The sequence below is a fragment of the Hypanus sabinus genome, chromosome 21, assembly GCF_030144855.1.
Source record: "Hypanus sabinus isolate sHypSab1 chromosome 21, sHypSab1.hap1, whole genome shotgun sequence".
Taxonomy (NCBI): Eukaryota; Metazoa; Chordata; class Chondrichthyes; order Myliobatiformes; family Dasyatidae; genus Hypanus; species Hypanus sabinus.
The window spans coordinates 22,901,935-22,919,506 of NC_082726.1; the positions used below are offsets into that span (position 1 = coordinate 22,901,935).

The 17,572-nt window shown below is 41.6% G+C and overlaps 1 protein-coding gene across 3 annotated transcripts in view; it reads right to left on the reverse strand.

Moving 5' to 3' along the window:
- Positions 1 to 679: 679 nt before the first annotated feature.
- Positions 680 to 17,572, reverse strand: part of ppcdc (phosphopantothenoylcysteine decarboxylase) — an 82,774-nt gene continuing 65,881 nt past the window's right edge. For all 3 annotated transcript variants that reach the window (XM_059946175.1, XM_059946176.1, XM_059946173.1), the window contains one exon: positions 680 to 1,257. In XM_059946175.1, coding sequence (XP_059802158.1) covers positions 1,163 to 1,257 — 95 coding nt within the window. In that variant the 3' untranslated portion in view covers positions 680 to 1,162. The remainder of the gene's footprint in view (positions 1,258 to 17,572) is intronic.

Genomic DNA, 17,572 nt, shown 5'->3' on the forward strand with positions numbered 1-17,572 from the left:
TCTCTTGGAGACAGAATTGTGTATTGAATACTGTGCTTCGTGGAAGCCCTCAGGCAACGTGGGCTGGTTGGGGAATGGCATCATTCCACCCTGATTGACATCTGAGACCCCAAGAGTAGGGATCAAAGAGGGTCTGGGGAACAGCCCTTTTAGACGCACCAGAAGAAACGCTAGAATTCCTGTAACAGCATAATAGCGAAAGCCAGGGGAAAAGCCCACGTGCATCCTTTTCCATTTGTCTTGGAATTGGTGGGTCTTGCCATGGAAGAACGGCTTTAGCTAACACAAAGGAGCAATCAGCCCCCACCGACTCTCGAAGGATTGACATCATAAAAGGAATGGGCAAGTTTAAACCCTCTCTCTTGACTCCAACCAAAGGCTGCAGCCTGCAGCTTGAATGAACTAAAGTGACTCTTGTATTTCCATCAGACAATACATTATCTACTAGGCAACGATAGAGCTATTTCTTATTGATTATTATTATACCCGCGCTTTTAGATTTAGTATTGACGACGTATATTATCTGTATGTTTGCATTGATATTATTTTTGTGTATTTTTATCAATAAATACCATTAAAAATAGTACCATCAGACTTCAACGGACCTCTCTATCTTTGCTGGTAAGTGACCCAGTTACGGGGTACGTAACAGAATGGTCCATGAGTTCAGAGCTGTGGATACAGATCTTTATTCAGCACAAGCAGAAATTCAGAGCAAGTCCCAGTGGAAGACCCTCTCGGCACAATTTCTCAGAATTCACTGTACATTAGGGTTTTATATTCTTTAAGCACAAATTAACTGCAGGTAGTTAAATACAGTTTTGATGGTCATAATTATACAGTTTGCTTCCACATCATTTAAAATAAATCAAATTCATTAAAAATATATACAAATTAGCACTTTTACCTTTAAGAGTGCCTTTAGATACATCCTTTATATTTTTGCTGATATATTCAGACAAGTCAATACAATCTGGGATTAAGGTCAAAGGATAGAAAATAGATTAATTTTATTACTCCAGTGTAGTATTGAATGAGTGCTGTACCATCAGAGGTACAGTCATTCATTGGAAGTGCGAGCTACACATTGAACAACAATTCTTCAGTAAGAGGATTCAAGGTCACTGTAAAGCAGATTTCTCAGAGCTATATGGCTTTCATTTTACTGTTTCTCTCCAAGGCTGTTGCTGTGTAATTGTTCCAGGTACTCTTGCACTTTCTCTACGATTGTTGATATCTCTGCCATTGCCCCGTAACCTATATAAAGAACAGAACATAGCAGAATCAGACATAGTGAAAATGTAGCTACCTATTGGGATTTTATAATTCACTAATTTGTCATGTTTACCTGACCTAGTCTAACTGCAACAATAGACAGATTACAAAGTGGCCCAGCACCATACTGCACCAGTACTTAGTTACCCATCTCAGGTTGCCCTTGAGACAGTGGCGGTGAAATGCCCCTTTGAACCACTGCAATCCTTGCGGTATAGCTATATACCAACAATGCTCTTAGGGAAGAAAGTTCTAGGGTTCTGACCCAGTGATAGTGAAGGAATGGCAATATAATTCTAAGGCAGGATAGTGTGTGACTTGGTGAACAATTTCCAGGAGATGGGGTCCTGTGGTTTGCTGACCTTGTCCTACCAGCTAGTAGAGGTGGTGGGTTTGGAAGGAGCTACCTAAGGAGTCTTGGTGAGCTGCTGTTGTGCATCCTGCAGATGGTACAAACTGCTGCTACTGTGCATCAGTTGTGGAGTGAATGGCTGTGAATAGCGCATCTATCAAGTGGGCTGCTACATTGTGCATGGGCTTAGAGGCATAGAGAACTTGCCCTTTGGTCCATCTAGTGCATGCTAATATTCTGCCATTGACCTGCACCCAAACCATAGTCCTCCATGCCCCTCCCATTCAGGTACTTATCCAAATTTCTCCTAAATGCTGAAATCGAACCTACTTTCACCATCTGCTGGCAGTTTGATTCACATTCTCATCACCCTCTGAGTGAAAATGTTCCCCTCATGTTCTCTTTAAATATTTCACCAAACTTCAGTGGAAGAAGTCTGCTTGCATTTACCTTATCTATACCCTTCATAATGTTGTACACCTCTATCAAATGTCTCCTATGTTCCAGGGAATAACGATGTTTGTTGAGCGTTGTTGAATCTGCACTCACCCAGGCAAGCAGGGGGTGTTCCATCATACTCCTGAATAGTGGACACACCTTGGGGAGTTAGGAGGTGAGTTTCTCATTGGGGGATTCTGAATCTGTTGTAGTCACATCGTGCAAATGGATACTTGGGTTCCCGCGGGGTAATACTAACCCCCAGGGTTTTGAGAGTGGATTCAGTGGTGGAAATGCCATTTAATGTTAGCAGAAAAGACAGATCAATTTTCCCTTGTTGGATATCACCATTGTCTGGAGCAAAGATTACTTGCAGTGACAGACTGAAGCACATGTTGCAATTTATGGTGATAATTCTCCACTACCCTTTTCTTCAAATAGACAATTAAAAGTTGGCCCTACCAGTGACACATTCCTGTGTTAAAAATCATACTATTCTTTACAAAATAATCTTTACATATTTGTAATCCAAATATAACCCTTTCAGACTACCATACCGTTCCACTTCTGTCCCCAAACATTCCCAACCTCCTTGTTCCGCCAATTGCATCCTTATTTATACAGTAGCTGTCGTTCTACGCCTCCAGTGAGCACTCTAAGTGCTGTCTGTGCATGGTTTATATTTCTCTCCGTGGTCTTCTCCTATGCTCATATGCTTTCCCAGGAAGCTTTAGTTTACTCTCACAACCCAAACATTTATTGTAGGTTAATCAGCTAACCCCCACACCCCCCAGTATAAGCAGGTGCTTAAGAGGATGGACATGTGCAAGAGAAAAGTGGTGGGAAATGGGAGGGAGAACGGGATTGATGGAAGTACTCTGAGAGAAGTATAGAATTGACAATATCAAGGCTAGAGAGAAACTCAACCACCATATCAAAGATATATTGAACTCATTCATATTAATGATTCATATAAAAGATAGTTAACTTTTCTAAGACTCCAGCATACCACCGGAGTTTAATAAATCCACTGGAAATTCCACGGCTGATTGAATGGCTTTCTATGTTGTAAGGAAATATCTAGGCAGGTCCCAGCAAAATCACAGATTCAGCAATGAAAGATTTAAATCTAATTAAACAACCAACTAATTCCAATAATAGTGGAGTAACATTGTTAATAAAATGGAAAATTAATATTATGCTAAGAAAGGATATTACTTTAAAGAATTCTGCTGCAGAATCTTTACTAATGGAGCTAGGAGGAAGAAAGCATTGGTGGGGGGATATATACAGTGGATTTCAGTTAATTAGGACACATTGGGACCAGTACATTTTGGCCCAATTAAGCAAATACCCCAATTGGCTAAGTTTTATGGAAATGGTTAAAAAGGTACTATAAAAAGGCAAACTGCCAGTTAACTGAGTAACAAATTATTTATTTAAATAAAAGGCAGAACAAATTAGAACACAGCTAATACTACTAAACTGTGCAGTTTATGACTGTAAATTAGTACGATCAGTACATAAATAGTAGTGGTGATGTACAAGATGCTACTTAATAAGACAGAGATACATAAGATAAGAATACAACTACAACTACTGAATGTGTGATTTATACCTACATTTACACCCAGTGGTCACTTTATTAGGTACGCCTGTACACATGTCCATTAATGCAAACATTTAGTCAGTCAATCATGTGGCTGCAACTCAACTTTATATATGTCTGTATAAAAGCATACAGACATGTTCAAGAGGTTCAGTTGTTACACCAAAGATCAGAAAGTGTAAGATATATGATCTAAGTGACTTTCATTCGTGGAATGATTGTTGGTGCCAGACAGAATGGTTTGAAGATCTCAGAAACTGCTGATCTGGGATTTTCATCTCTATAGTTTACAGAGAATGGTGTGAAAAGCAAAAACAAACATTCAGTGAGTGGCATTCTGTGAGTGAAAATGCCTTTTTAATCAGAGAGGTCAGAGTGCCTCAAGAGTGCCAGAGTGGTTCAAGCTGTCAGGAAGGTGACAGTAACCCAAATAACCATGCAGTACAACAGTGGTGTGCAGAAGAGCATATCTGAATGCACGGCACATTGAGCCTTGAATTGGATGGGCTACAGCAGCAGAAAACCACACGAGATTCCTAGGTGTACCTAATAAAGTGGCATGGAATAACCAGATACAACTACAATACTGTGCAAAAGCCTTAGTCTTTTGGACTGCACTATGTTTTTTGTCTTTCCAGTTGTCAAGTAACAATACTACAGAGCTAATATGAAGCTAAGTACTCTTATTCCTGATTCCCAACCACCTTCCTGTTTTAAGCAACATACAGTGGATGCTTCTGTATTTTTCAAACTCTCATACACTGATTAACAAAATACCTTAGATTTGAAAATTATCTTATCTCAGCTTGTTTTTTTTTACAATGTGGAGATTCTGTCAGGCACAAAAACACGTGTTCTTGCGTTGAAATCACATGCAATATTAATAATAAACTGGTAAAACAAATTTTAAATTGTGTTTTATCACTTTTTGATTTACCTTCTGAAACTGGATTAGTATTTGTTTCCATGACAACCAAGTTTTATGCAAAGTAACTCTCTAAAAGAGGAATGTAATGAATCCCACCCAATAAAATGATGTTAAATTCCAAGATTTCACAAATGTAATTTAAACATGTGTATCTCATCTCCTTGTTAGTTTATGTAGTTTGGACTAAGCAGTGCTTTAACAAGAAACAGACTAAAAAACTCAAATGGAATTAATTACCACAAGAGTTTCACATTATACAGTATGTGCTTCTGACAAATTTGGCACTTGTAATAAGAACTTTATTCTACAGTTCATAGGCAAAGAAATTTTGTATGACATTGAATGAGAGTTCAAAAGGTTGAACAATTTATTCATTGACGATGGCACCATAAATTCAAGTCTTCCTTAAGGCACATTATCTTGGTTAATACTGATGCAATGTTTGAATTAGGGGCCAACATTTTTCAGATTACCCAATTTACCACTCACCTCAACTGAGATTAATGGATACAACAGTCCATTCAGAAAACAGTTTTTGCCTGTCTGTGTGGCAAATATCAAGTCAAACTGAGTTTATTGTCAAGTGTACAAGGACTGTCAGGTACAAGTACAATGCAAAACTTGCTTCCAGTAGCATATAGGTACAGAATATAGATTATACAACAGCTGTAAGGTTTGTGGTGTGGATCGTGTAAAAGATTGTAGTCAGTTAGGATACAACATTGATAGGATGAAGAGATGGGATGAGAATTAGCAAATGGAGTTCAATCCAGTAAAGTGTGAAGTGGTACACTTTGGAAAGCTACACCTGAATGGAACACAAGGTTATTGGCATAATTCTTGGCAGTGTGGAGGAACAATGAGATCTTGGGGTTCACATCCATAGATCCCTCAAAGTTGCTGCAAAAGTTGGAAGGGTGGTTAAGAAACCACGTTTAATTGGACTTCATTAGTCAGGAGATTGAGTTCAAGAGCCACAAGGTAATGTTTCAGCTCAATAAAACTCCGGTTAGTCCACACTTGGAGTATTGTTTTAAGTTGCGGTCACCTCATTATAGGAAGTTTGTGAAAACTTTGGAGAGGGTGCAGGGATTTACTAGGATGCTGCATATTAGAGAACATATCTCATGAGGAGAAGTAGACTGAGCTAGGGCTTTACTCTTAGAAATGTAGGAAGATGAGAGGTGACTTGATAGAGCTGTGTAAGATGATAAGGACGAAAGAAAGAATGAACAGCCAGCACCTTTCTCCCAGTGTGAAAATGGGTAAAATGAAGGGGAATAATTTTAAGGTGACTGAAGGAAAGTACACGGGAAATGTCAGAGGCAAGATTTTTTTTTAAAGAAAGACAGTGGTAAGTGCATGGAACACACTAACAGGGGTGGTGGTAAAGGCAGATACATCAGGGAGATTTAAGAGACTCTTAGACACACGGATGAAAGAGAAATGGAGGACTAAGTAGTGGGAGGAAAGTGCTGAATTGATCTTAGTGTAGGCTGAAAGATTGGCATAACATTGTGTGCCCAAGGGCCTGTACTATAATGTACTCTTCTATGTTCATTTTTTCTATAGAAGACATGAGACAGAGAAAAAGAACTGTGCAAAAACAAGATACTAGTGCAAAAAAAAAGCACAAAACCAGGGACAAGTCCATGATAATGTGAGGATTACCCTTCAATCAGTACCAATGAACATAATCACTTGGCAACTTGAAGGAGTTTGTAACGCACAAGGATCAAAAATGTCTCACCTTGTTTTCCAACAGCTTGTTTTGGTCAATAGCAGGACTGTTATATATAACCAGACTGTGGAATCTGTACATATCAAACTAAACAACAATGCATTGTCTCATACAGGGATCAGAAGTGGAAACAGTGAACAATTTCAAGTTCCTGGGTGTCAACATCTATGAGGATCTATCCTGGGCCCAATATATTGATGCAGTTACAAAGGCAGCATGAGAGTGGCTTTATTTCAGTAAGAGTTTGAGGAGATTTGGTATGTCACCAAAAGCTCTCACAAATTTCTACAGATGTACTGTGGTGAGCATTCTAACTGGTTGCATCACCGTCCGGTAAAAGTGGTTGGGGGGGGGGGTGCTATTGAACAGGATCAGAATAAGCTGTAAACTCAGTAAGCTCCATCATGGACATTTGCCTCACAAATATCCAGGACATCTTTAAGAAGTGATGCCTCAAAAAGGTGACATCCAACATTAAAGATGCCTATCACCCAGAACATGTCATCTTCGTATTGCTACCATCAAGGAGGAGGTACAGATGCCTGAAGGCACTCCCAATGATCCAAGAAGCACTTCTTCCTCTCTGCCATTAGATATCTGAATGGATATTGAATCAATGAACACTACCTCACTATATATATGCACACACACTTTTTTATTATCATGTGTTGCAATGTATTGTGCCACATAACAATAAGTTTTATGACATATTCCGGTAATAGTAAACCTGATTCTGATTCTTCTGCAGACATTTAAATACTCCTGAATAATTCAATTTTAGACTTCCCCGAGACCTTAGTTTTAAATTTCCCCGAGACTCTGGAATTGTTTGGGTTGTCTGGGTGTTGGCTACTTTAACTTATGGAAGTTATGCTGTTATCAATATATAACCAATGATAGAAATAATTGCTGAAGTCAGTTTTAGATTATGTCCATGAGACATTGTAAATGTTATCTTCAAATGTGAAATAACTTTTGATTAACTTAGATGGGGAAACCAGTTGGGGAAACTCTCATGACAGCAGTCCTGATTAGTAATTTTGTAATGATTATTGGTTATCTCTGTATTGTTGTCTCTGGCCCTAATGGCAGCATGCTTGGATCAGAATGCTGTTTGTTTCAGTGCTGTCCTGGAGACTTCAGCGAAGAAACACACTTTGGTTCTAAACTGAAAGTTATTTGCCCTTCTGAGTCTCTTACAAATCTTATTCTGAATGGGGGGACCAGTGGGTGAAAGCGTGTAGAAGGTGCTCCTATATTCTGGCCAACTTATATCTAACTTCCAAAAGAGTTTAGAGGGACATTCATTCTTCTGTTGTTTGTGGGATCTTGCCATGCACACATTTACCGATGTGATAGCATAGCGGGTCAACACAGTAGAGTAGAAAACAGCCATGATAATGTAGTGGGGCAGGTGCAGTACGGTACAACTACCATATTGCTGTACGGTGCCAGTGATCGGCATTCGATTCCCATTGATGTCTGTAAGGAGTTCTCTCTGGGAAAACCATGTGAGTTTCCTCTGGGTGCTCCAGGTCCCCCCACATTCCAAAGATGTCCGGGCTAGAAAGGGTTAGTAAGTTGTAGGCATATTAAGTGGATACTGAGAGCATGGCAACACTTGCGGACTGCGCCCAGCACCTCCTTGCACTGTGTTGGTCATTGATGTAAATGACAGATTTCACTGTATGCTTTGGGTATATGTGACAAATAAAGCTAATCTTCATAACCTTTATCTTTTACATTTCTCAGATTACGAAGTATTTTGGAATGCCTTTAGACCCCAAGAAAAGACAACATAGTTATAGCTGCAGTCAAGCTTCCTAACAAGATTCATCATGTTTAGCATGGCTACTTATCTGCCCAAGACCGTGAGAAATAACAGTAAATTGGTAACACGGTCCAGTTTATCACACAAGTCAGCCTCCACTCCGTCATCTTGGTCTACACTTCCTGCTGCCTCAGGAAAGCAGCCAACATATAGCAAGAACTCCTCCCACACCAATCATTCTCTCATCTTCCCAGAGCCATTGGACAGAAGATACAAAAGCATATGTACTACCAGATGCAAGGACAGCTTCTGTTGTGCTGTTATCAGACTTCTGAACTGACTTCACATGTACTGAAACAGATTACATAATCTACCAGATCATGCCCGTAGCACTTTATTTACCTACCTGCACTGCACTTTTCTGGTAACAGTAACATTATATTTTGCTTTCTGTTTTATTTTTACTAATTCTGTGTTTGGGATGATCTGCCTGGATGGTATGTAGACTAAAGTTTTTCACTGTACAGTATTACAGTACATTTGACAATAATAAACCAATAACAAGCAGCGTAAATAGTTTGCAAGTCATGTTGACCTGAAGAAATTAAAAAATCAGTGGAACATATAGCTGCAACAAGCCAAGGATAGTGGATGATTAGACAAAACAAATGTCTTAGTGCTTGCCAAATAGTGGAAGAAGTTTTCTGAATTAACTCTTTCTGGATTGAAGTACTTCAACATACAATAACCTACTAATAAGAGATTATTTCCAAATGTGAAGTAACTTGTGTGATTCTCTTTGCTAAAAGCAGAAGAATCAACATGGGTTGTATTGAGAGCATCCTGAGCAGCTGCATCGCTGCCTGGTTCAGAAATTGCATCATCTCGGATCGCAAGGCCCTGCAGCGGATAGTGAGGTCAGCTGAGAAGATCATTGGGGTCTCTCTTCCTGCCATCATGGACATTTACACTACACGCTGCATTCGCAAAGCAAACAGCATTATGAAGGACCCCACGCACCCCTCATACAAACTCTTCTCCCTCCTGCCATCTGGGAAAAGGCACCGAAGTATTTGGGCTCTCATGACCAGACTATGTAACAGTTTCTTCCCCCAAGCTATCAGACTCCTCAATACCCAGAGCCTGGACTGACACCTTGGTGCCCTATTGTCCTGTTTATTATTTATTGTAATGTCTGCACTGTTTTGTGCACTTTATGCAGTCCTGGGAAGGTCTGTAGTCTAGTGTAGTTGTTTTTTTTTCTCTCTCTATGTTGTTTTTTACGTAGTTCAGTCTAGTTTTCGTACTGTCTCATGTAACACCATGGTCCTGAAAAACGTTGTCTCATTTTTACTATATACTGTACATAGCAGTTGTGGTTGAAATGATAATAAAGGTGACTTGACTTGACTTGAAGAGGAGTGGTCTGTGCTTGAGATCTGGAATGGCCTGAGCCCAATGTCTGACTTGAACTGGGTATAATTAGTGAGAAATGGCTTGATTCAGCAAAAATGTAAAGGTGGTGCTACGTGCAGACCTTGGGTCAGGGCCAATGAGGGGTCAATGCAAGGGATCAGGACTAACAGATGGATCAGGGCTAACAGAATCCAAGTACAAAGGTGAAGAACTGACAAAGGAAAAAAATAATAAAGGTTTTCAGAGGCAGAGCAGCAAGAACTCAAGAGTCTAATGAGAGGGAACTGTCCAACAAACATCTATTGCAAGGAAGACCCCTGAGCCTGGAGCAAGCAAATGAAGAATCACTCAGGAGATGTCCTAATTTTGAATGCAAGTGTAAAAAGTCGTTTGGGTGAGAACTGGTCCAAACAGAACAGAGTTTAGGAAATACGTGGATATTTGAATTTGATGTAATGATGTTATGGAAGGATTTTGAATTAATAAGGATTTGTGTCGACATTCACATAACATAGAACAAAGAATAGTACAGCACATTACAGGCTCTTCGGCCCACAATATTGTGCCGACCTTCAAACCCTGCCTCCCATATGAACCCCCCCCCACCTTAAATTCCTCCATATATCTGTCTAGTAGTCTCTTAAACTTCAGTAGTGTATCTGCCTCCACCACTGACTCAGGCAGTGCACTCCACGCACCAACCACTCTCTGAGTGAAAAACCTTCCTCTAATATCCCCCTTGAACTTCCCTCCCCTTACCTTAAAGCCATGTCCTCTTGTACTGAGCAGTGGTGCTCTAGGGAAGAGGCACTGGTTGTCCACTCTGTCTATTCCTCTTAATACTTGTACACCTCTATCATGTCTCCTCTCATCCTCCTTCTCTCCAAATAGTAAAGCCCTAGCTCCCTTAATCTCTGATCATAATCCATACTCTCTAAACGAGGCAGCATCCTGGTAAATCTCCTCTGTACCCTTTCCAATGCTTCCACATCCTTCCTATACTGAGGCGACCAGAACTGAACACAGTACTCCAAGTGTGGCCTAATCAGAGTTTTATAGAGCTGCATCATTACATCGCGTCTCTTAAACTCTATTCCTCGACTTATGAAAGCTTACACCCCATAAGCTTTCTTAACTACCCTATCTACCTGTGAGTCAACTTTCAGGGATCTGTGGACATGTACCCCCAGATCCCTCTGCTCCTCCACACAACCAAGTATCCTGCCATTTACTCTGTACTCTGCCTTGGAGTTTGTCCTTCCAAAGTGTACCACCTCACACTTCTCCGGGTTGAACTCCATCTGCCAATTCTCAGCCCACTTCTGCATCCTATCAATGTGTTTCTGCAATCTTCCACAATCCTCTACACTATCTACAACACCACTAACCTTTGTGTCGTCTGCAAACTTGCCAACCCACCTCTCTACCCTCACGTACAGGTCATTAATAAAAATCACAAAAAGTAGAGGTCCCAGAACAGACCCTTGTGGGACACCACTAGTCGCAACCCTCCAATCTGAATGTACTCCCTCCACCATGACCCTCTGCCTTCTGCAGGCAAGCCAATTCTGAATCCACCTGGCCAAACTTCCCTGGATCCCATGCATTCTGACTTTCTGAATAAGCCTACCATGTGGAACCTTGTCAAATGCCTTACTAAAATCCATGTAGATCACATCCACTACACTACCCTCATCTATATGCCTGGTCACCTCCTCAAAGAACTCTATCAGGCTTGTTAGGCATAATCTGCCCTTCACAAAGCCATGCTGACTGTCCCTGATCAGACCATGATTCTCTAAATGCCCATAGATCCTATCTCTAAGAATCTTTTCCAACAGCTTTCCCACCACAGACGTAAGGCTCACTGATCTATAATTACCTGGACTATCCCTACTACCTTTTTTGAACAAGGGGCCAACATTCGCCTCCCTCCAATCCTCCAGTACCATTCCCGTGGACAACGAGGACATAAAGATCCTAGCCAGAGGTTTAATAATCTCTTCCCTTTCCTCTTGGAGCAGCCTGGGGAATATTCCGTCAGGCCCCAGGGGCTTATCTGTCCTAATGTATTTTAACAACTCCAACACCTCCTCTCCCTTAATATCAACGTGCTCCAGAATATCAGCCTCACTCATATTGAGAATAACCTAAGTTAGCTAACCAAAGTAAGGGTCAACAGTTAGTAAACAGTCACCTAGCAACATACTTAAATAAAAACATGGCTAACCAAGGCAATGTAAGGTTAAACCAGGGCATTTAGCTCAACCATTCAGATATTATGTGGACTGAGCTCCCACAGAGCAGAAGATGCCTGCAGCCCCTCAGCATATAGCAAATCCATCCCACCGCTTTCCCAATCTTGTACGTCAGTAGAGGCTGAACATACTTTGAGCATTTGTAATCCAGAGAGGACCTATCTCATCTTCGATTAACTGGAGCCTGACAACCCACACTCATTCTTCAATCACATTTTATTTACTTTTTTTGAGATACAGTGCTGAATAGACAATTCCAGACCTTCAAGCAGCACCTCCCAACAAACCCCGATTTAATCCTAGCCTAATCACAGGATAATGACCAATCAACCTACCAACCAGCACGTCTTTGGACTATGGGAGGAAACTGGAACACCCGGAGGAAACCCATGCAGTCATGGGGAGAATGTACGAATTCCTTACCGGCAATGCCCAGAATTGAACCTGCATCGCCTGCACTGTAAAGCATTGTGCTAATCACTACACTACCACACCACCCCCTTGTACCTGCGCACACCTGTATCCAAACTACTCTGAAGTTTGAACAAAGAAATGCCATTTTTGTACAGAAATTGAACAGTTGGATACAGATATTGATCCAATAGAATTTCTGAATCCCATCATTTGCATATTTAAGAGCCAGTCAGGTGTTACCATCCAACTAAATCTACGTGCTAAAGATCAATAATACTTGAGAATTAGTAAAATAACTGTCTAATAGTTAGTGGTGCCCTAGAATCCTTCACTTGCATCTTTATCCTGTCTTGGTGTGTTCAGTGACCTTGGTTCCCAGGTTTAAACTGGAAGGCTGTACAAAGGAGAGTTGGGCTTTCAAGGTTGTGCTCAGTCTGGGTGACTGCACACTGTCTCAGTCAGCTTATCATCTAGACTGCTGCATTACCGAACATCCAGATATAGAAAAGGCTGTACAAAGTGCCTGCACTCTGTTCTGTTAGCACATCATTTAACCCTTTCCTCGCTGCAACCTCCATACCTGTTCAAAGAAAGACAACAATTGGCTTCTGATTTATAGGGTGGAATGGGAAACAAACTGGAGATTTGGATTGCGACCCAGCGATCTGCCACTGGAAGTGCAAGAGCGGATGCTAAATGTAGAGACTTGCTTGGTTCATGTCCACTCCTTGGAAGCTATTATCCTGATCCTCCACTACACATTTCCCTCTCACATTAAAGCTTTGCCTTTTAGTATTTGACATTTCTACCCAGGGAAAAAGACTGACTGGCTGCCCTATCTATGCCAATTGAAATTTTATCAACTTCTATCAGGTCTCCCCTCAGTTCCTCAGCTTCCAACATTCCAGAGGAAACAGACAGACAAACAGACATACTTTATTTATCCCGAGGGAAACTGGGTTTTGTTACAGCCGCACCAACCAAGTATAGTGAAGAAATATAGCAATATAAAACCATAACTAATTAAATAATAATAAATTAATCATGCCCAGTGGAAATAAGTCCAGGACCAGCCTATTGGCTCAGAGTGTCTGACACTTCTAGGGAGGTGTTGTAAAGTTTGATGACCACAGGTAGGAATGACTTCCTATGACGCTCAGTGTTACATCTCGGTGGAATGAGTCTCTGGCTGAATGTACTCCTGTGCCTAACCAGTTTGCCTAACACAAGTTTGGAGACTGAGGGAGGTTTACAAAATTATGAGAGGCATAGAAAGGGTAGATTATCAAGAGTCTCTTTGTTCCTAGGGTTGAAATGTCAACTACAAGAGGACGTTGCTTTAAGGTGAGGGGAGAAGTTTAAAAGAGATGTGCATGATAGGTTTCTTTGAACAAAGAGAGTGTTCGGTGTCTGGAACAGGATGCCAGGGATGGTGGTGGAACCAGATAGCATTGTTAAGGCAATTCAACAGGCACATGAACCCTTAGATACAGACCATGTGCAGGCAGATAGGTTTGGTTCAATTTGGCACTAAAATTAATGGTCAGCACAGACAACTTGGGCTGAAGGGTCTGGCCCTGTGCTGTTCAATTTTCTATTGTGAGCTGAAAACCACCTGGGCTAAATGGCAAATCAATGCTTCAGAGCACTTGTCTTCTGATCAAGCAGATGACTTCGTTTTCTCAACAAGTGGCAACAAATTTGTTTTTTACAAGTTCAGCTTTTCTGTTTACTTTGTTCCTTATTTTATGTATGAGAAGCTCACTAGTCATTATGTTTTTAGAGGAATACTACTGCCTTCTGCAGATGACACTTTTGTTTAACCATGGACTTGTGGTACTTTACTTGTATTGGAGCACTTGCTGATAAAAGTTTACACACACTTTCTGTCAGTCTTTACTAGCTTTAAAAGTTCTTATCAAAGGAGCATAAACATCCATTTTCACACCCGTCCAGATGGCAGGTACTTTCAAGTGATCAACAATCAATTAAACCCTTTAGAAGGGCAAGTTTTATTACAATACTTTTCAAGATTGGGACGGCATGGTAGCATAGTGGTTAGCACAACACTTACAGTACCAGTGACCCAGGTTCAATTCCTAACACTGCCTGAAAGGAGTTTGTACATTCTTCCTCTGACCACGTGGGTTTCCTCGTGTGCTCTTGTTTCCTCCCACAGTTGAAGGATGTACTGGTTAGTAGGCTAATTGGTCATTATCAATTGTCCCAAAGGGGTCCAATATCCTAGCAGGCAGGTTTAATGGAGCTGTTAGGGAGGGTTTAAACTAATCTGGCAGAAGATGGGAACCGGAGTGATAGGACTGAGGAAGGGGGAAACAGAAATAAGTCAAAGGTAGCATGCAACAGAGATGATAGAAAGGATAGGCAGGAGATGAAGCGTAATCACAGCCAGTGGGATGATTTACAAGGCAATAGAGGCGTGGTGTAGTTGAAAGAGAAAGCAACAAATACTGGACTGAAAGTGTTATATTTGAATGCACCCAAAATATAATGGACAATCTTGAAATTCAGCTACAGATTGGCAAGTATATTGTGGCCATCTCTGAAACTTGGCTGAAGGATGGCTCCATTGGGAGTTGAATATTCAAGGATATACAGTATATCGGAAAGATAGGTTAGTAGGCAGAGGGGGTGGTGTGGCCCTGTGTATAAGAAATAATATTAAATCATTAGAAAGGGATATCATAGGATTGGAAGGTGTAGAGTCTCTATGGGTTCAGTTAAGAAATGGCAAGGGTAAAAGGACCCTAATGGCAGTTGTATGCAGGCCTCTGAACAACAGCCAGGGTGTGGATTACAAATTGCAACAGGAGATAGAAAAGGCATGTCAGAAGGGCAATGTCATGATAATTGTTGAGGATTTTAACATGAAAGTGGATTGGGAAAACCAGATCAGTACTGGACCTCAAGACAGAGAATTTGTAGATTGTCTGAGGGATGGTTTTTTCAGAACAGCTTGTTGTTGAGTCCACTAGGGGATTGGATGTTGTGGAATGATCTAGAGGTGATAAGAGAGCTTAAGGCTAAGGAACCCTTAGGGAACAGTGATCACAATATAGGCAGTCCCCGGGTTACGAACGAGTTCCGTTCCTGAGTCTGTCTTTAAGTCAGAATTGTACGCAAGTTGGAAAAAGTACATCCGGTATTATTTAGCGTCAATTAGTCAAACGTTTGTCTTAGTATATAGTATATATTTTACCTTTCTATGCATATAAAACATTTAAGAAATGTATGTATTCCAATAATTAAATCACTGCGTTGCTTAGAAATAATTGTAGCTTTCATTGGCGCAGGGCCTTTCACATGCTCCATTATTCTCACTTTATCCTTTAAAATTGTTCAGATCGTTGACCGACTGTAGTCTAACAGTTTTCCAATGACCGATGATGTTTCAACTCTTTCCAAACGTTTTATTATTTCCACTTTATTTTCAATCGTGATTGTTTCCCATCAACGGAACAGAAACGCTGCGGGCGGCGGGTCCCGACCTCTGCCGGCTCCCGAGGTCCACTGGGTCCTAAGGACGACCACACTGAATTTCCCCAGGTCCTAAAGTCCATCACACTGAGGCAGGTTAAATGGGACAAGTGGGGGCTGTGCTGGGTTTGGGTATTTGACCCTCCTCAATATTCCACGTGGGAATTTAAATTGGAGGTGGCAGTGTTTTTTTTTAATGAGGTCGAGTTGCGAGCTCGAGAGCAGTCTGTCATTGGATCGAACTCGGGAACCTCCATTCTCAAGCCCAGCGCTGATCTCACTGTGCCACCAGCCAACCGGAAAAGGGGGTGGGGGGAGAGAGGTCAGGGTGAATCTTGCGAAGAAAAATTTAAGCCAAATACAAAGTTACAGACTCAACATAGTGTCAACGGCAACAACTTAAAATGGCGGAAGGCGTTGCAATTCAACTTAAAATAGTGGACGGCATTCTCCTTCCTCAGTTCATAAGTAAGAGTTGTTCGTAAGTCGGACATTCATAACTCGGGGACTACCTGTATGATCTAGTTCACCTTGAAATTTGAGAAGGAGAAACTAAATTCCAATGTGTTGGTATTTCAAGTCAAGTCAATTTGCTTTTATTGTCATTTCGACCATAAACTGCTGGTATGGTACACAGTAAAAACGAAACAACATTCCTCCAGGACTCTGGTGCTACATGAAACAACACAAAACTACACTAGACTACAGACCTGAAAAGGACTACATAACTTGCAGGGCAGTACAATAATTAATAAACAAGACAATAGGCACAGTAGGGGACAAATTATAATATCAGTCTAGGCTCTGAGTATTGAGGAGTCTGATGGCTTGGGGGAAGAAACTGTTGCACCATCTGGTCATGAGAGCCTGAATGCTTCGTTACCTTTAGCCAGATGGCAGGAGGGAGAAGAGTTTCTGTGAGGGTTGCATGGATCCTTCACAATGCTATTAGCTTTGCGCGTGCAGCATGTGGTGTAAATGTCTGTAATAGTGGGAAGGGAGACCCCAATGATCTTCTCAGTTGACCTCACTATCTGCTGCAGGGTCTTGCAATCCGAGACGGTGCAATTCCCAAATCAGGCAGCTGCTCAGGGTGCTCTCGATACATCCTCTGTAGAATGTGGTGAGGATGGGGGATGGGAGATGTACTTTCCTCAGCCTTCGCAGAAAGCAGAGACACTGCTGGGCTTTCTTGGCTACAGAGCTGGTGTTGCAGGACCAGGTAAGATTCTCCGCCAGGTAAACACCAAGAGATTTGGTGCTCTTAACGATCTCAGCAGAGGAGCTGTCAATGTTTAGTGGAGAGTGGTCGCTCTGTGCTCTCCTTAAGTCAACAACCACCTCTTTTGTTTTGTTCACATTCAGAGACAGGTTGTTGGTTCTGCGCCAATCTGTTAGCCACTGCACCTCCTCTCTGTACGCTGACCCGTCGTTCTTCCTGATCAGACCCACCACGGTTGTATCATCGGAGAACTTGATGATGTGATTCGAACTGTGTAGTGCTGCACAGTTGTGGATCAGCAGAGTGTACAGCAGTGGCGCACACAGCCCTGGGAGGTGGGGGGGGGGGGGGTCCCCTGCTCAGTGTGATGGTGTTGGAGATGCTGCTCCCAATCTGGACTAACTGAGGTCTCCCAGTCAGGAAGTCTAGGATCCAGTTGCAGATGGAGATGTTCAGGCCCAGCAGTTTCAGCTTTCCAATCAGGTGCTGAGGAATGATTGTGTTGAATGCTGAACTGAAGTCTATGAACAGTATTTGAACATATATGTCTTTTTTGTCCAGGTGGAGAGTGGAATAAAGGAAATTACAATGACATGAGAGGGAAACTGGCCAAAGTTAACTGGAAAGGGACACTAGCAGGAAGGACAGCA